A 21,628-nucleotide genomic window follows, 5' to 3' on the forward strand; every position below is an offset into this window, starting at 1 on the left:
TAAATAGCAAATGGGTTTTAATTATAACAAATGCAAGATAATGCATGTGGGTTATCATAATTTGAATTATAAGTATAAATTGCACGGGAATAACCTTAATAGTGTTATGAAGGAAATGGATCTTGATGTAATAGTTGATCAGTCTCTAAAGTCATCCAAGCAGTGTGCTGTTGCTTGTGGTTGGGTAAATAGGATTTTAGGTTGTATCTAAAGAAATATTGAATACAAGTCTAAAGAGATTATACTTTCATTGTACAGGTCACTGGTTAGGCCACATTTGGATTACTGTGATCAGTCTTGGGCTCCTTACCTTAGGAAGGACATTGAATTGTTGGAGAGGGTTCAGAGAAATGAAGTACGAGTTATGGACAAAAATAACAATTTTATAATGCTTGAATGATCTTTCTGCATGATATTTTGCCTATGAATTCTAAAACAAATATATTTCCAAAAAATTGATTATTAATATTTGAACTCCGAAAAGTATAATGCACAAAAAGTATCTTTACTGTAACCTATAAAAATACAATATATTCAAATATTTCTACTACCTTAACTTATTAAAATTTTCTTTTTTGAATAGTACGTATTAAAGCTAATGAACAGACATATCAATACAAGATGCTTTTCATCATATATTCAGTATTAATTCTACCATAAGCTTTCCCAAGGGCTTATCATCACGTGGAAATTTAAGCTCATTTGAAGGAAAAAGGAATAATTTATATTTAATAGAAGTGCATATGTATAAAACTTGGTTGCTCAGACATGACACTAGTGTTTATAGCAATACCAGCATTCCAATACAAAAATGAGAAAGGAAGGAAAATGTTGCTACATTAACATTTAATAAATAATTGTAGAATACACCAGAAATATTTATAGCATTAGCACATTAATTAAACATATTACCTTTCAAAAGAACTTACAAACACTTAATTTAGCTTTATTTATTTCAATAAATTTTTTTTATATGTATTGCAATATTCAATAATTGCCAAAATAAATTACAAATGATAACAATAAATGTGAACATGCATCCAGTAAACATTTTTTTTACTTACCGGTGTGATAAGTTGGATATTTTCATCAAAGCTTGCAATGTAACTCATAATATTAAGTTTCTGGGACAACCTTTCGACTTTAGAAAGCTGTAAAATTGTAAAAATCATTAACTCATTGCATTTTATCTGATCACTGAAAATTTCAGTAACACAATCAATTATCAGTTACACAAATACCAAACACTAACAAACTTGTGCAGTTTTTCCATATACATATAATGGTTCTGTTATTAAGGCTGAGCTATAGTTAATAATACTTTGAATATATTCTCACAATATCTTAATTTGAACAGAATAGACAATTATTTTAAACTAAACACAGAGTAGATTTTTCTGCTGTTGTAGAAACTTAAAAATACCAGTAAATAATCATATACTTAATATTTTTCACATAACATAAAAACTGGAAAAAAGCACAATTACATAAAAGTGGCACTGCAAAATTTTGTGGTTTCATCTGAACCAATTAAAAATTAGGAAAAATTCAGATTATGACATTGAGAAATTAATTCTATAGTAACAAACATTCAAATTATGACACCCACCAATAAAGTTTATAGTTTTATGAAATATTGTTACAAGATTCGAAAAAAAAACCCAGCAAATGTTTTACCAAATTTACAAAAACATCATAAAATGTACTGAAAGACAGTAGTTACTAGTTTTCACATTGTCGAATTTCAGTTAAACTACAAGAACCTTTACTTGCAAACTGTACAAGAACTAGATTAAATACTCAAATTAATAGTGATCCAAATTACTTGAAAAAAAAAAGTTACTAGAGGGAATTTTCTGATAACTTACACTTTGAGATAAAACTTGCATTTTCTAACAACTCATACACTTGAAACAGTGCCCATAAAAGTTCTTAAGATTTTCATTAAAATCTGCCTAATCAAAATATTTTTGTCATAACTACAATTTCAAAATGAAACTATGTATTTTTAATTACCCAGGTACATGTCAAATTTGCAACAGTAGCTGTCAGAATTAGTCTTAAAATAACATAACATAACGTTTTGGGACAACATGGGACCTGTTGGTCCATCTCGGCTATTTCATCCTCTAAACTAAACTAAAATAATTAAAAAATAATAATTATCTTAAAGCCAGCCCTTAGCATTCATATACTTATCAAGCTTTTTCTTAAACACACTTAAATTTACAGCCTCTACAAAATCTGAATGTAACCCATTTCAAAGGCCAACCACCCTGTTAGAAAAATGAAAATGTCGTAGCTGAAGATGACTTCTACCTTGCCAAAACATATTTGTGTCCCCTAGTCCTACTACTCTCACTGTTAAATATGAAAAAAGATTATGCATGAACACTATCAATTCCCTTTACAATCTTAAACACCTCAATCAGATCCTGCCTAACTCTTTTTTTCTCAAGAGAAAACAATTTGAGAGATTTGGCCTCCCCTCGTATGACAACCCCTCCATCCCAGGCATCATTCTAGGAACCCTTTCCAGCAGTTCAATGTCTTTCCTAAGGTAAGGAGCCCATAACAAGATTCCAAATGTGACCTAACCAGTGACCTGTACAAAGAAATTATAACCTCATTTGACTTGAGTAAAAACTGAAGAAAAGCAAAATTTAATATACCAGACATCTCATAATCATCAGATACGAGCCTTCCTTTATCATCCCTAAAGGTTCCTACCCTCATCCTAACATCTTGTTTACCCTTAATGTATTTAAAGAAATCCTTACTGTTAATTCTACATTTTCAGCCAACCTTTTCTCATACATCATTTTTGATGTCCTAATTTCCTGTTTTACCAATTTTCTTGATCTTCTAAATTTCCTATCATAACGGTCAATTCAAATTCCTTAAATTTATGATCCTTTAATTTTATTTCTTAAACTCTTTGTGAGCCAACCTGGTGTTTTTGCTTGCAGCTACCCATTTCTTTCTATAAGGAATATGTTTACCTTGAATATTTAAAAATTTATCTTTAGAAATTTTACACATATGATCAGTGTCTTCAAATAATTCAGCTTCCCAATTCACAACAGATAAGATAATTCTTGTTGCATCCCTTCAAAATTTCATTTTGTGAAATTTGTGACCAAAATATGATTATTTATTATCTCCATATGCAACAAAACATCAAACTTAATAGAGTACTTGCACCCAGATGTTCCCCAATTTCCACCTCTCTATCATTTCTATATTTGAAGTTAACAATAAATCTAAAATATAATTATTTCTAATAGGTTCCTTGACTAATTGGTGAAGATACAAAAACTAAGCATTTCTTTGGCAGAACATGAGCAAATGTGATATTTCCAACTATGACTTACCTCTATAATACAAAAATGATACAATTTTGATGTGATAGCTTATTTCATTTGTTTTAGGTTAAATCAGTAATTCTTGCAAACTTGAATAGTCATTCAAGAAAGTATATTAAGATATGTTCAGTTCAAAAAAGAAAGAAAATTAAAAGAACTTTATAGTAAGGTCTTATTTGAGAAAATTATAATCACTCCTCAAAAGGAACATAAATTTCTAGAAAGGACTCTTGTTTAGGATTTTTTTTTTATATACATAGTACACAAAATTAATACACAGTAATTAAGATAAATTTACAACAAATCATGTATAAATCATCTGTTTCAATGCTAACAGGTGATTTTTTACATGGACAATTTTCTATATTTATTAATACCACAAGTTTACCATTTAGATTTGAATTAAAGATAAATACTAGCAGACACTTTATCTGATTAGTTTGATAAAAAGGGCAAAAATATTTATGAGCATTTTCCATGACACCTCTACATACATACATTATGATTTCAATCTATAAACCATACACACCATATAACTTTTATAAGAATTAAGCTAGAAATATATAGTTCTAGCTTTAATTTTTGTAAAAGTTGCATATTTCTGTAGTTTATTGTAGGATATTTCATTACTTACTACTTTTGAGCATTTTTTGCATTCTTCTAAACATACATTATCATTTGTAATATCCTTTTACCTCAATTTTCACCAAAAATATTTTTAGACAATATTTTGATCCTAAACTTTTGTTTTTTTCCCCCCTCAACTCAATCAAGTCTTGTACATATTCAGTTTAAGCTTATTATCCACCCTACAATTTATTAAGTTTACCCAGTATTTGATTATTCCGACCTATTGTATTCTCTTTGTCTCTTACATTCCCCCCTCACTTTGCCATCTGATGAATACATGTTAACCCCAAAAATAAAGGACTGTTTCCTCTTAATATTCCTAACCCAACAATTTCAATCACTCTGGTTCCATTTACATATTCTTATTTCTCTTTCACTTTTATATCATGGGTTTTTACTTAAAAGAAAATAATTATGAAAACAGGATAGAGAAAGTGTAAAAGAAGGCAAATGCTACAGGAATGCTTCTCCTTTATTGAGTGAAAATTAACTACATTAGAACATAGTGACATGTTGATAGCTTACACACTGTGACTGATTGTCATCAGAAATGATCATACCAGTATAAAGTCTTTAAAAGTACATGCAGTCATACTATGCCTAGTAGTGGTAGTGTGTTTCCAGGTATGACTTCCAGGACTGACAAACATCATGAAAAGTATGTAGAAATCAAAGTTTTGGCTAGTAAAGGATACTACAAGACTCCAAGTTTCAATAGAAACTGTATGCAAGAGTTTGAAGAATGTAGCTGAAAGTGGCACTGTTAATAATAGAAATGGGTGAGTACAGAACAGGGTACATTCTTACCATCTCAAGTGGCAGAACCTTATTTCCTTTTGAGAGCAGTAACTTCCCACAATTGTCTGCAAACAGTGTAGGGTGATACAGATGTGAGACATTGTGGGTTTGAGTACCCATACCTTGCTCTTTTACTTATTTTACTGTACTATTATTTTGTTCTTTACATGCGAGGCTTGGTGAATGAAGGCTAAGACTGATAGCTGGTGTATTCCCACTACCATGCGAGTCCTACTTCTGAAGTCAACTCTAAAGGCCAGGACATAGGTTTTACACCCCATATTACAGTCTGTGCCCTGGTGGGTGACTTCATTTATTTTGGTTATGCAGGATTATATATTTTTTTTTTTATTAAGGTTTGTTTTTAATATTTAGTGTGTATATATATACACACACACACACACCACACAGATATAATAATTATTATCAATAGGCAACATGAAAGGCATTCACATAATTACGTAAATACTCTCTAAAACATAAACTGACTAATTAATTACATACTGCTTAATCAGAAAGTTTATTTCAATAATGAACAAAGCGATGATATTTAAATTTAACTACAAATATAGGTATATTTTATATGTTATGACCAGAAGAATTTATCATCAAGTTTAATAAACAAACATATTCCAATAAAACCAGTAGTACCTTTAAACTAAAGTTCTATACAAGTTGACTGCTACAAATAGTAAAGATAAATTTCACATTTTATTTGTTTGCAGGAATATTAATGGGCAAGAAACTTAATTTAAAATGTTGATCAGGCTATTAACGGTATATTTTTTAACAAATTTTATATCTAGCCATTACACTTCATCAATTTATGTTATATTGTGATCTACAATACTACAGTTAATTACATTAACTTCTTAGCAAAAACAAGCTAAGTATCAAATTAAACTATTCTAGCTGTGGTAAAGTAGGCTACATTCATTAGTTTATTGGTAAAAACAGAAGAAAAAAAAGGAGGGTAATGACAAACAGATGGGTTATTTACCATCAGAAGGAATTTATCTTCATCTGTTAAGGCATCCACCGGCCTCCTCTGTCTCTCATATTCTCTATAAGCTTTTACCTATATATTATGTATATAATATTAAATAGATTCATGGATATAATCTTATCTTATTAATTTCAGCAATAATTTTGGAAAGCACTTATTACCAAGTATGCATGTATATTAATTTAAATGTATGTACATGGATTGAATATCATCAGTAACATATAAATGTGTTTATATGAAGACAATCACAGAAATAATTAGATGACACAATGGTTTAGGTCTATACTTAAGTAAAATAAAAAGTTATCACTCAGCTAAGTTAATTACTCCTTACACACATACTTTTATGTTATTGGAGCTTGTGAAAAATGCATTTTAATACTTTATCATAAAATAACTTAATGCTTGATGGCATGCATATTAAACCAGAGTTTTTAAAACAGATAACCACATTTTTCTGCTTACAGGTCATAAGGTTAGTAAACAGCTATATTTTATTACTGCATTTTTCACAATAAAGCACAACTTAACCTTGTATAAATAGCAAAGCACACAACTGAAACTGCCTCTTAATCAGAACTAGTTATTAGTTTTTAGATTACTATAGCAATAAAAACTAAAATACACCACAGCATAAAAGTATGTTGCACAATAAAACTCTGATAAAAAGGACTTAAAGCCTATACGACATGCTCTATATGTTCAGGCAGTGATTTACACTGCCATCATCAGGAGAAGCAAGAAGTTAGAATTACAGACAGCTTATAAACCTTAATAACAGAAATAATTTAAAATAATCAGCTAAAATGTTTTGCCCTCTACAGTTACAAAATAAATTTCCATGATATACAAACCAAAAATCTTTATTTAAAATGATAATTTTTTTTTCATAATTTCCAAAGATTTTCTAATATTTAATTTGTTTCTATGATTAACCAAATGAGCATTATGCGAACTGATAGAATGAGCAGTGTTTGTCACATGTTCAGCCAAACCCGATTCATTAAACTTTATGTTTATCTATAGCATTTTTCAACTCTGGCATCAAATCTTTATAATAACTACACATCTTTAAAATTTAATATTAGAGTTGAAGTTTTTGGAGTGTGTTGCTATCAACAGAGGATTAAACCTGAACATTATTGACACAATTTATATTAAGTACTGTAATAAGTTAAAGATATCACAATCTAACAAATTACAAGTGAATACCCATTCTGACAGTAAGTGGATATGCTTAACATATACTCAAGGTATTTCCACACAATATATTTAAAACTTTCATTGACTGTAATGTAACATTTTTTTGTTACAAGAAATGTTATTTATGGTTTTAAAGTAAAAGTAGAAAACGATGAGGAATGTGGAATCTTTAAAATTCCATGTAATTGTGATTTAATTTACAGTGGTCAGAAATGTAGAAATTTAAAGTTATGGAAAATAAAAATGCTACAAGTATATATAAAATTAATGAATCAGCTTTGGCTGAACATGTAGTGAGTTCTGTTCCTTCTATCAGTTGTCATAATGTTCATCTGGTTAATCAAAGTATCATAAAAATGAGTAAAAGAGACTCTTTGAAAATTATGAAAAGACATAGTATCATTTTTAATAAAGATTTTTGTCCAGGAATTATAGAAATTAATTTTTCGAAAGTTATGTTATAAAAGTAAAGAGTATAACAGGTTGGCTATATTTGTTACAATATATTTATAATTTTCTATGCATGTGCAATTATTAACGTACATGAGCTGACCCTTATTGTAACTCCTGGCTTCTCCTGAATATGGCAGCATAGATCACTAATGAAACATATAGAGAATGTCCTACAGAACTCTTATGTCCTTTTTATTATAGTTTTATTATGTAACACACTCACCATTGTGGTGTATTTAAATTTTTATGCAATATTTTGCACAAGTGCCACTTTTTAATATTATTTACTATAGTAATCTTAACGAAATAGTTAAAAGAACACATACAGTAAAATGGATCAACAAAGCTATAGAGATATAGCAAATAATTTTTAAGTCTTGTATACTACAAAGGTTAAGCTATGAAGTAGTTTTTACCTCCTTTTCATTTGGCACCATCCGAAGCAAAATCTCTACATATTCTTGGATCAATGTCTTTAAATCCAAAGCATTAATTGCTCGTACCACCACCTCAATTGGTAGTTCCAGTTTACGACGAGAGATAGCCATGTTTCGCAGACGGTTGTGTTCTAGTACAGTTATTTTCTCTGGAACCTGTTTTTAACATTTTTACTTTCTTAATTACCTGTTCCAAAGATGTTGAACCTAAGACTGGTTTTCATTAGAAAGTATTATAGGAATATACATATATTATTTCAATAACTTGTAATTTTATGAGATAGGCCTATAAGAGATTAAACTTAGTTTGCTGTGACAGTAGGCTATTTCTAAACCAACAATTACCTAAAATATGGTAGTTTTAAGCCTGAATGTTTAGTACTGACCTATCACAGCAATCTAAGTTCAATCCCCTGTTGGCATGTCTCATAAATTGCAAATTCCTATTAAAGAAAATAATCTATAACTATATTTACTTACAAGTTTTAATTTAAAAAAACTGAATTACAGAATAAGCTTGACTGGCCAAGAAAAATGTTAGTATAAATGACCCCATCCCCAAAGATTCAGATTTAGATATATTTTATGTGATCCAAATGCAGTTTATAGCAATTATGTATAAATGTAATATTTATTAATTAATTTTAATATAATTACATTTATTAAAAAGCTTTTTACATAAAATAATGAACTAAATCAATTAACTAGAAAAATATTACATAGATTATTTTTCAAACATTATCAAACTAGTACTTATAGATGTACTGCAACATTATTTCGTGATATTATATTTCTCTGTAAATCATGATAGCCAAATCCTCTGAGAATTTTAATCACTTCATCATATGATGGGAAAATGATCTTGCATACAGAATTATCCAACTGAAAACCTACCTTGAATCGTTTACTGCAATTAATGTCATCAGTTCGGTCAGCAAAGCCACCTTGCTGACTAAGTTTAAAATTTTCTTCAAAATCAGAGAAGTTGATAATCTATGGAAATGGAAATTAAAATTTTATTTAATGTACAGATTTATATTAATGCTCAAAACTTTGGAAAAAATATATGTTTATGCTTGCACAATATCAACATCAATTTACCTATCAATACATACCAAACAAAAAAGGTCACTCACCGTTAAGCAGTGGAAAATGCAACAGCATATTCCCCTCCTATGACTTCTAAGTTATTTCACTAATTTATAAGTGACATATGATGTTTAAAATATCACTACATTTAACGGCCCAAAATACAACCTTGTATCCCTCCCAATAATTAACAATTAAACAAGAATTGTCCCTGATTATAATACTTGTTTTATAAAAATATCTTACATAACAATACCAAAGAAATCACAATATACACATACATCATGCACATGCCAGTTAGCCTATTTTACTTATAAATTAGAATACATTGGTTAATACCTACACAATGAACAAGAGTGAAACAAAGATCACTTACTTTAGAAACTAAAGCACACTATTGATGTTTAGATACCTACTGAATTACACAATAAGAATCTTTTAATTGGAATGTTATACATGTTTTCATGCAGCACTGGTCATACCACATTTATTATTTTGTGATTCATGTTCACAATGGTTATAGTGAATCACACTTACAGCAAATAATATACTGTGGTTCCTATAGCCTCATTATAACCATGCTCTACTGCATTTACTTTTTGTAATCAACTGATTTTCTTAAAAAATGTAACCTTCATGCCTCCTTAGTCCACTTCTTTGAGCTGGTGATGCTTTCTTTTCCTTGTACATTTATATTTCATACTGTTTCCAGTGGATAACAGGCAATATTCTGATGTGAATAAGCCTCAAGAATTAACATGTTTATTTTTAAATGTGTTTCTTGAACAGAGTACAAACTACAGTAGAATTACTGATTGCTTGAGTTAAAAAATTCAACTATTAGTGTTTGGGTGATAGAAGGAGATGGCTCGAACAAAGATATAAACAGGAAACAAATAGTTTCAAGCAGTTATGCATATAGATAAAAAGCATTTTGGACCAATCTTATGTATAAATGTAGCTAAGAAACACCTTGAAAGAGTAGCACTGAGGATCAAAGCTGTAGAAAAACTTGTAGCATGCCTGTCTTTGAAGTTATAATTGTGTCCTCCTTTGGGATGGTGGTTTACTACCTGTCATCTCTTTCATGTATGGATATATGTGTTAAGTAGGTAAACTATAAAAGGTAAAGGACAGGATGTAATACTGTTGGTTTATGGGTCAGTAGTTGGCATACACTTAGGCATAAATGGAACCATATATTACAGTTGTTCTGAAGATTTACTGTTATTGTTACTGAATTAATTACTTGTTGTGGGGTTATGACCATCTTATTGGATTACACTAGACCTCTACTAATCTACAATCCAGTTTTAAGTCTTCTAATGTTGTGTTTCTGTTACTACATATAAGTATTGCCATAATTTATACCTGTCAGGAGACACATTGATCTTGTAAATATCAATTTTATATTTCTTCTCTGATAATAGTTCAAGAAGCTGACTGAAAGAGCTAAGAAAAGCATTAAATAATGCAGCTTGGTTTAAGGTAGTAATGCAGGCAAGTTTTTCATTTTGTTTTTAATTTAAATAAGAGTATTAATTATTTGCCAGTGTAAAGATAACAATCAAGTTGGCAGTAAACAAAACAGGAGTTAATGTACTCTGTTCAATGACAATGACTAAAATAAATGATCAAATGGTGGTGAAAGTTGGTCAGGATTACAACACAAGCTTAGCAAATGAAAAGAAATCAAACAATAAATGGTTTAAATCACAGTTTCAATATTTCAATCAGATTTGTCAAACCATAGAAACAAAGATAAACGACATGCAATGGGAAATACAAAACAATCTTAAACTTCATTGGAATTTTTTTGTGAATCATTCTGATAATTTGAAAAATATTTGTCAATATGTACATCAATTAATCACTATTTAACAGCACACACACCTTGTACAACTTGTCTTCATCTAACTCACTAAATACTGTCCCTTTCACTTGGTTAGGCTTCAGTGCTATCCAGTTAAGGGTAGGTAGCTTGTACTTAGTCTGGTACCTTCTTTTGATAGTCATGGCTGGAATGGAAAAAATAAAGTACTTTACTTCTGCACACACAAAAAAAAACGAAAATCTATTACAAGACAGCACATGTGTTATAATAGTCTCTTTCTTATCTTGACATGAAACTTTCCTCCCAACAACTAATTTTTTCTTAAGTTGAGTAGGCTGATTATTGACTTTTAACCAGAATAATATGAAATGGTTACTGACACAAAATGTTAAACTATTACACATATAAACACCTTAATAAAAAGTTAATACAAAGGACTGAACTTAGTTTATGTTATTTAATAAGCAATCACATTCTGAAAAAAAATTGGATTCAAAAATAAATCACATTACAGTATTTAAAATTATGCTGGTGAACGTGAGAAGCTGATTTCATTATGAATGTCAAATCAGATGTCACCTGATAAAAATAAACAAAAAAAAAAATCACAAACTACAAAATGATAGATAACTGCTAAAAATAAAAAAGATCAAATGGTGGTGAAAGTTGTTGAGGATTATGACACAAAGTTGGCAGTAAAATGATTGTATTGAGACAATATAAACAAAATGTAAATATTATTACAAATTTCTATGAAATAGCTTTTGGCTAAATGGTGCATAATTTAACATTTTAAGCTTTCATAAATAATGTATATACATTCATTGACAATCTTTAACTGAAATGTGTGTTTCTTAACTTTTTAAGTATGAACTAATAATTCAAAAAGTATGTACACATAACTTAACAATATTGTAATAATGTTTTTACAAATATAAAAAAAACACTTTAATAACCTAAAGCCATTACACTTTAAAAATAACATGGATTCAAATGGACTACTGAAAAATATATAAATGAAAGCTGTTTTTTTCTAATTAAATAAATCAGATGGACCCTCTTATTAACTGAGAAGTAGAGAATGATAAGTTTCACAGAGTACTGAAAAACTGTAACCTTATACAGTTTTTGAGACTATTAAAAAAACCAAAAAATTTTGTATAACTAATCCATTGACATATCTTCCTATAAAAATATATTATAATAATTCAGAAATTATAATAAAAAATACATTTATTTATTTTTCTGAGAATTTTATTTTAGACTATAATTTTTCAAATTTTTGAAAGTGACCTAAATATTACTTTATAAATACAACATCAGACTTTGACAATAGATTTATGAATTCATTTAAATTTTACACCCATATCACCCTGTACAAAATGAAATACATGATTGAACATAATTAACTACAATGTATGCTATTATGTACAGTAACACAAGTTTCTTGTGTTTATCCCCATGTTTTCATTAAAAATGAATCACTTGATGCTTATGATTAACACAAGTTCAATAAAATCATAGAACAAACATCTTTTTTTTTTATTAGCTTTCTTTCATGTAAACCTAACAAACCTAGTTTAAATACAAATAAGAATTTATCAGATAATTATTATTTTCATACTAACAGCTCCAAGTTTAGTCAGATCAAGCACAATCAAGTCATACAATATAAAAAAAATTAAATATTATTACAAATTTCTGTGAAATAACTTTTGGTTAAATGGTGTATAATTTAATGTTTTAAGCTTTCATAAATAATGTATGTACATTCATTGACAATCTTTAACTGAAATTTGTTTCTTAACTTTTTAAGTATGAAACTAATAATTCAAAAGTATGTACACACAACTTAAATTTACTAGACTTTGTAATAAATTTCTATAAGTCAGAAAGTACATCTTTTAACATGAAACAACTTTTTACCATCTGCAGGAGAACACATCTGTCCTGGAGGAGGAGGTATTTGAGCTGATTTACCATGGAGTGGTGGGGGTGGGGGTGGAGGAGCTATAGGTGGAGCTGGTGGAGGAGGTGGTGGTGGTGGTGGTGGCGGCGGCGGTGGTGGCGGCATTAAAGAAGTCAGTCCTCCACCCCCTAAATCAGGAATTCCAGATATACTAGAACCTGAAGAATAATTATTCAAGTTAAAATGAACAATACTCTATTACCTTGAAAGAGTTCATTTTAATTAATAAATATTATTCATTTAAATAAAGTACATTATCCTGATTGTTTGTTATCGTTTAATTCTCAAAACTTTAGCTTAATACTATGTGCAATGTAATGCTCACCTCTGGGTAAGGATTTTTGATATATTTCAAGTTCTTCTATCTTTGATTCTAATATACTTTGTGTTTGACGAGATTCTTCTTCCTTTTGTGTAACTGTTCGGCGTAAAGTATTAAGTTCTTCATCCGTTTGTTGGTGTAATTCCTAAAAAACATTTTAAGATACTTAAACAAGTATATGCTACCTTATACATTCACTAAGGAACATTTAACTTAATATAAAACACAACAGACATTTCATTAACCCTATATGCATGGTGTTGGTCCACTGAGCCAATAAAATTATTGAAAAATTAATGCTCACTACAGTTCCAAATTTACTAAGTGTTTTTTTCAAAAACCTTGATAAGCTTTTACTAACACTACAACTACGTTGTAAATGAAAAAAAATCAGTTTTTGATAAACTGTTTTTTACTAAAGATTTGTCTGTGAGTTTATGAAATCAGTCTTACTCAGATTCTGATTAATCTAAGTTCAAGGTAATTTTCATATTAAGAATAAAAATTGTTATTTATCTTAGACTTTTTATATTTCATTTTCACAGCCTCCAGAACTTCCTAAATGAATTTCAAAAGGTTTTTCATGAAAACATTATATCTTATGTTATTTTCTCTTCCCTAATACTACGTTTAGCAAAATCACAAAATCAGTAACGTATAGTAAAATAAAAAGTTGAAAAATAAATCCAAACTACTCTCTTTTTTTTCTAGAATGAATGTACACTGTATCAGACAATTGCACATCATTTACTTTTACAGCCAAAGCTAATAAACTTTTCAAATATGGATTCATTTAGAGTTACTGCTTTACAGCTGCACTTAGAACCTTTCCCAGTGTGCTAAAATCCAATTATCACACCAGGACAGTTTTATGTAAACAAACAATCCATTACAAAAAATGCCAGTTATATTACAAAATCATGCCTCAGAATAAGTACAAGCTATGCTAGTCATCAGTAATTTAAAAAAATTAATTAAGTTTTCTTATCTAACCTAGTGCATTTCTACTTTTTATTTTAGTTCCTTTTATAACAATAAATGAAAAATTATATACATAGAAAACAAGAAATGTAGGACTTGTATCTTAAGTCTACTTTTTATGCAATTTAGAACAAAATATTATCATTCACACAAAACAGAATTCCTAAAACTAATATAATTTAACTGGCTTTCTAACTATGCTAGAAATTAGTTCAAAAAATTCCATCAGCTGGATGAGATGAACACTACAAAAACAAAGAAAACTGAGGTTAAATATTTCCAAACCTGGTGTATGAACAAATTAGCTTTGAAAAGAATTTAGTAAAGCAAAATTTTCTCTTTCTATTGATTATAAATAATTCAATAGAAAATGTCAGAGAGAATCACTGACATTTCTTGAAAGACATCATGTGATAGGAGGAAAGTGGTATGTGGCTTTAACAAACTTATATAAATCTAAGTCAAGCAAGAAGCTTGTAGGCTATAAATTTAAATTATATCGAAATGTGTGTAATTTGTGTCAAACTCAGAAGATCATATAAAAGTAGAAAAAAATCTAAATTGGGCAATTCAGAGTGAAGAAGTGTCATGTGATACAGAGAAGTGAAGTTTGAGAAATTATTTAATCATTCTTTTTTTTAATTAAAAAATTAAAGCTTGCATAATATTAAAAGTTGAATTATAAACTATGTTTTTATTCCAAGTTTATAAGCATATATTGATAAAAAAGTTGTTTAATCAAATTTGAATGTACATCTGTAAAAAAAATTGTGATATGTTCACTTTCACTCTCCTGAAGTTTTTAAAGTTTTTGTGAAAGTGGGTGGTATTCAATTGCATATGGTGTCTCATAAGTTTCTGGACTCTTTTGAATTTTATATCTCATGTAAATCTGTAAATATATTTACTAAAGTTTTTACAAATGAAAACAAATTATACGACAGAACTGAACTTTTAAAAACTTACCTGTAATTCATTTTTCTCTTGGGTAACACATTCTAACTGAGTTTCAAGCTCCACTGTAAGAACAGAACATTAACAGGCACTAAGTAAAACGTTTTAACACTTCTTTACAATGAGAGATTAATATACAGTTTCTCTTAATTAATAAGTTTTTTTATGGACAGTAATGTGCAAATAACAGTACTTATGATAAAGATGCAGAAAATTTTCGGACAAAGCCATATAGTTTGAGAAGTTCCATTACATCTTCTATCGTGTTGATAAAAGGTTTTAGATCCTGAATGAGGAGAGCTTCCTTTACTTTTATCTCCTATTCACTACAATCTGAGGATATAATTCAAAAGTCATTAGAAAAAAAATTAGAGTATTACAAAATGTGTAAATATGGCCATAAATGGTGGATCTATTGAAGAGTTTTGACAATATTCATTGAAACATTATTGTAATTGGCTTTTTATACAACCAATGCAGCATACCTGACAAGACTGATACCTATAACCATACATTATCAATAAACAATGCATTTTTTCGAACTACACAGAAGATGGAAAAATATAAGGGAACTTCTTCTCAAGCTATAGGGCAAACCTTTCTTGGACAAAGAACTAAAGATAAGAGTTACAGGAAATCTTGTTAGGCCTAAGGTTTCTATAATATTAGGAATGGTTTTGTGTCCAATAAATTAAAAGTTTAATCAAAATTGCATACGCTTGAGAAGAAAAATTTTCAGCCCTCTTGCCAATTAAGCTGTTAGTGCAAACTTAAAATGATTTTCTTACAATCACTTGTCTTCACATTAAAATTGTTTCAAAGAATCTAAAATATTTTTAGTATTATCAGACAGTATCATGTTCTTGTATGCACAACACCTAAGTAATTACCTAATCTTGCATTCAATTCATTCTCCAACTCCATATATTCTTCACTTGCCTGTATTAAAAGGAAATAGAAAGAAAAAGTGAGAAACCTGGTCATTATCTGATACATAGAACAACACAAATATCAAACGCAGAAGACACTTTTTCACAATAAGTTTGTTGTTAAGTGCAAAGCTACACAGTGGGCTATCTGTGCTCTGCCCACTGTAGGTATTGAAATCCAATTTTTAGTGTTTTACATTATTCCCTCAGAGCCACTGTGAAAGGATTCAACAATATGAAACTTAAATTTTGTCTAGAAGAAACTGCAGGTTTTTTTTTTCGCTTGAATCACACTTAAATAACAACTGAACAACAAAAAAGTAAATATTAAGGATATCAAATATCTAATCATTTGGGAATACAACAGGAGGAAACTTTTTTTGCACAATCACTAACATTTCATATTATCCAATAAATTATAGTAACAAACTTTTTATTTGGCTAAATATTTAACAACAACAAAAAGTGCTATTTTTCATAAACTTACTCTAGACAATTGTTCCTCTAGTTCAGAAACTTGTTCTAGTGCAGCAATCTTTGTTTCAGAATCCTCCATGAGGGCTGCAACATCAAAAACATTGTCAAGATATGCAGAAATCTGAACCTGGAGTTCCTCACTTTCTGACTGCCTTAGTTTCTCCAGGTAGTCGTCCAATCCAAGCTGCGTAAATTCATACTGTAAATGTACTCGGAAGTTCATGTCCTCCACAGAATGAACAACTATATTGATGAACTGCATACAAGCAACCTGGGGATAGAATTTTTCAAAATAAGTACCATTATTATTAATCTTTCCTGAAACCGTAAGCCCTATATAATAACTTTTCCTCTTCATAACTATTCATGGAAAATTTTCTATTTTTGACTAAAAATAAAGAAATTAGATACTGTACATGATATTTCACACAAAGCATCAAAATATACCAATATAATAAGTACGATTTCATTGAAAAACAAAAATTATTACATTAAAAAAAAAACTTTTAACTTTTTCCAGAACAGAAAAATGTTTGAAATTTAGAAATCCACATGCTAAAAACATTATTTAAAGTAAAATCTGTACTAACGTATTTGATTTAAAAATAAAATTGAAGAATTGTCACTTTTGTAATATGTCCAAGTTTTGGACACTGCTTAGTTACTTATTTGTCAGAAGTGAATTCCTGAAAACATCACAATACTTCATTAAAATTATCAGAAAAGCTGCTTGATTATCAAACTAACAACACAGTAAATTCCTGATTCAGTGAATTGTCACAAGTTACTTGTCATAAAAGTTCATAAAACTGCAGGGAAACAGAGTACTGCTGACTGTAATCAGAATATAAGCCATTTCAATAGACATACTTAGATTATAAGCTTATCTTGTAAACACAACTCAAAGGACTACTAGTAATTTAGAGGAAAAAAATTATGAAAATATATATAACTCTCTGAAAACTACTTTTTCATACTAATGGCAGTAGTGCACTAAATAATTTCTATTTAATATATAAAATAATGCAACAAAGAATATAGAATAATAGCATGCAAAAAGCAGACAATGTCTCGTAACTATCACAAATTTTCTGGTGTTTCTAATGATGCAATATGAATCATTAAAATATCATTCATTTAGACAATATTGTTTCCATGGGAAAAACATTTTCTTAGGGAGCAATCTACAAAGCTCTGTACAGAAAACAATGTAATATAATATGTCATTTGAAAACCTTGCCTGTCTATTGGTTATAACTAGTCATAAATGTAAGAGAGAACTGCATGTATTGACAAATCCTGAAAGAGAAGATGTGACAGGTGGGCATGGCAGGAAGGGTTTGATTTTCTCTTTGATGGCTCTGTAACCAAACAAGATTGAAGGCTAATAAAAATTTGCTTTTTTCTAGTGATGATGATATTATAGTGAGTAATTTACATTAAATTTACCAGTACCTAAATAAAGCACTTATACATCATTCACAGGTAAGAAACAATGCCTTCAGTTACATATCTCCATGTATGCAATGTTAAAATGACCCTATTTAGAACCAATTCATTTAGAGCTCTGTTCTCAAGAACTATTCCTGAGTGCTAAATGGGGTATTACTATATATATTTCTTTTTTCAGAAGGGAATAAATGAAGGGTAAACATATATATATATTGTATGTTGATATATACTTAGCAACATTGCTTAACAACATACCTGTCTATAGCCTCCCCCCCCTCCAACCGTATGTTGACATATAAATAGCAAAAATTTGTTTAATAGTATAATTTTCTAGTTCACACACACGCACACTGTATGTTGACATATAAATAGCAACATCATCTAAAATGACAGCAACATTGATTAATATTATATCACTCTTCTAGTTCCAATAGGTATATATTTACACACAGACACACACACATACATAAATAAATAAATAAATACACTATATGTTGATGTATGAATACCAACCTCGTTTAATAGTACAGCTTTCCTCTCATTCCAATATATTTAATAGTTCAAATGTGTACTAATTCTGATACACATACACACTGTATGTTGACATACAAATAACATAGAATGTAACCAAGTAATGACTGTAGCTCTCAACTAGATAAAATTAGCAAATTCTGTAATTCTTTTGTTGTGTTGCTCTTTATGGAAGTGATAATTTTAAACTATTCCAGTTCTGGACTAAATTATTGTTTTAGAATTTGCACCTGCACTACACCTTTTACAAAAACTAACACTTATTTCGTGGAACATTATTTTAAAAAATAGTAAATCTCTCTGCTTTGAAGCCCAGTTAATTTACATTATGATGGTCAAGAGTACATTAACTTCACACAGTAATAATAACTTCCAACTTTTTTTGCATGCCAACTAACTTACCATAAAATCAATGTTAAAAACTTCAAAGTTCATAAAATATTCCATCAGCGTTTCAAACCTTCTTCTTTCAGCACAGTCTTCTTTAAATTTATCAAAAGCATTAAGAATAATTTCATGGCCTCCTTTCACTAAACATATTGCTGCTAAGAGTTCTAAAACTAAAGCTTTTGTTCTGAAAAAGAAACAAAATTTTAATGTAGTGTCATATCCTTCTTTAAGCTTGGATATTTGTTGCCACAGCATGCAAAATTCAAATTGTAAAATGTTCTGTGTTAGTACCCAATTTTAGAACTGTTTGAGATAATATTTCAATATTGTTATTTTTGTTTTTGTTGTTATGGTCAAATATGATGATCTGAATTTTTTATTTTATTTCTGTAGTGCACATTGATGTATAAAAGAAATTCTAATACTAGAAGTAAATGACCTTAAAACACCAAATTTAGTTATTTTTTTTTAAATTGGACACTCAATATTTCACTTTACAGCTTCTTCAGGAGCATTTCACTAAAACACAAACTATAACTAACAGCACAGAGCTTCAAATTGTTTTAATAATAGATTCTAATAGAATCTATACATTACATTTACATACCAAATTTTCAAGCTTATTGTTGAAATAACAAAAGTAAAAAAATAAAATAATTATAACTATAGTTGCCATCCTTTGATCCTATTCATGTGTTCATAGTTGTTCAATGATAAAAGCTTCTTTAAATCTTCTATCAGTACTTGGTGGCTTTGGTAAGGAGTTGTATGGAGAATGGTGATTTCATGTCAGGTTTTATTTGTCCATGATTAGTTACAGAATAGTCTGTAACTGAATTTCATTGATATTGGTGCTTATAAAGGGTCAATATGTTCTCCTATCTTTGTGTGTAGAGTTCTTTCAGTTTCTCCAATGTACGTGCAAATGTCACATGCAAGTCGATAAATAACATTGGAAACAAGACAGCCATCATTAGATTGCAAACACGTTTTTGTAAGACAGTTGGCTTTATTACATTGTAGGGTAGTGTACTGAGATTTTGAAAGTTGGTTTTTAGGGCTGGACATGGCTGTTCTGCAACTTTAACTGGAAGTTCAGAATTTCCTGTTTATAGTTATCCACTTAAAGATAATTTTGTCAACTGGAGGTACCATAAAAGTAAATCTTTTTTTGTGTTATCTTTGGAAAATTGTCTTTTTTCTTCATTGTTTATCTGTTTTTTCATGTTGGAAGTATGGTGCTGATTTTTGGGTGTCACAGACCTTGAAAATTTGTTCAATGAAACCACCATTCTCCATAAAAATCCTTAACAAAGCCAGCAAGTACATTGACAGAAGATTTAAAGAAATTCTTTTCATCGAACAATTATGACCACAGATGAGTAGGGACAAAGAAAGGTGCCTATAATTATTCTATTTTTTCATCTTATCTTTTGTTCTTCAAATCTGTAACTTAGTTAGACCTTTTGTTTACTACAGGTAGCTTTTAATTATTTACCATAGCTTTACTACTTAATGTGTCAAACACACATAGTAGAATTGCATCGAATAGATTCTGGTAGAATTTATTATTCAAACCATTTGAAACTTTGTACTTTCAGTTACAGTTTCTGTTTTTGTGGAATATTCCTGAAGAAGCTATAAAGTGAAATGTTGAGTGTTCAATTAAAGAAAAATAACAAATGTTAGTGTTTTAAGGTAATGTATTTCTAGTATTAAAATATCTGAATTTTTGTTTTACAAAAATAACACAATTTTTTTAGATTTTGTTTATACTTAATTGTAAAAATAAAATTTAATACATGCAAAATTAATGATTCATATACAATTAATATAACAAATGTCAGAATCAAAATTATAACATTACTTGAGCTGATATATTATATACACCTTACTATAATGGACATGGCATGCATATGTATCTATGTATGTGACTGATATAATAAATACAATGTGATGCCATCTGTTGAATGGCACCACAAACAAAAATCCATTTCCCACTTTAGGTATTCAAAGAATGAAAAAGTAACTACGGTATGTGCAACAACCATTTCTTTATCACAGAACACAATTTTAAATAAAAGTACTCTACTTACAAAAAGAACACGACTTTCACTAGAACTGTAGGTGAGGGTTTGATTTATTGATGTAACTTGTAAATAAAGTACCACAAAAATGGATTTCTTAAATAAATAAAAAACTTATTTTTTCAATAAAGGGTAGCACATTTAATATATAAAAACATTACAATTTATATCTGCACAATCTGAACACTTTACCCTTGCAGTAATTCCCAGAAAAATTATTTTTTATAAAATGCTTATTTTTCCAAAATTTTTTCAATGAGGTATGGCTATTACAATTAGCAATTACTATCACAAACAGCCACCCGTAGGGCAGTGTTTCTGCTAGTATATTCAATAGAAACACAATAGAGATAATGTAATATTATTTCATCAATAATAATAACTGTCACATAATAAAACTGAAAATTTGAGTTTTTACCTTAGGCTTTTATGATTGAAACTTAGAGCAATACAGTTGATGGCCTCAGTGTGTTCTATTACCATGTTGAAACCATACTGTAATAATTTAAAAAAATGCAAAATGAATCCAAACTGAATTAATTAACAAAGAATATTTTCCTGAATAAGCACAAAATATTGCCTCTAAAATAAAATAGAAAAATTACAATAAGTAAAAAAATTGCACATCTATACATAAAACAAATTCATTTCACTAATTGGGTTAATTACCCAGCTTCCTGATAAGGATAGTTGGATTTAAGCCTATAACAAAAAGACAAAT

General features: G+C 29.1%; 1 protein-coding gene across 1 annotated transcript in view; it reads right to left on the bottom strand.

Moving 5' to 3' along the window:
* LOC106468420 (formin-like protein CG32138) overlaps positions 1 to 21,628 on the bottom strand; it is a 118,714-nt gene that overhangs the window by 20,195 nt on the left and 76,891 nt on the right. The window contains exons 7-18 of the mRNA XM_013928848.2: positions 21,326 to 21,402; positions 18,833 to 19,004; positions 16,458 to 16,718; positions 15,932 to 15,980; positions 15,054 to 15,106; positions 13,110 to 13,251; positions 12,742 to 12,942; positions 10,875 to 10,999; positions 8,787 to 8,885; positions 7,872 to 8,048; positions 5,794 to 5,871; positions 1,065 to 1,151 (exon numbers count right to left, since the gene is read on the bottom strand). Of these exons, the coding sequence (XP_013784302.1) occupies positions 1,065 to 1,151; positions 5,794 to 5,871; positions 7,872 to 8,048; positions 8,787 to 8,885; positions 10,875 to 10,999; positions 12,742 to 12,942; positions 13,110 to 13,251; positions 15,054 to 15,106; positions 15,932 to 15,980; positions 16,458 to 16,718; positions 18,833 to 19,004; positions 21,326 to 21,402 (1,521 nt within the window). The remainder of the gene's footprint in view (positions 1 to 1,064; positions 1,152 to 5,793; positions 5,872 to 7,871; positions 8,049 to 8,786; positions 8,886 to 10,874; positions 11,000 to 12,741; positions 12,943 to 13,109; positions 13,252 to 15,053; positions 15,107 to 15,931; positions 15,981 to 16,457; positions 16,719 to 18,832; positions 19,005 to 21,325; positions 21,403 to 21,628) is intronic.

This window comes from Limulus polyphemus, unplaced genomic scaffold (genome assembly GCF_000517525.1).
Source record: "Limulus polyphemus unplaced genomic scaffold, Limulus_polyphemus-2.1.2 Scaffold3002, whole genome shotgun sequence".
Taxonomy (NCBI): Eukaryota; Metazoa; Arthropoda; class Merostomata; order Xiphosura; family Limulidae; genus Limulus; species Limulus polyphemus.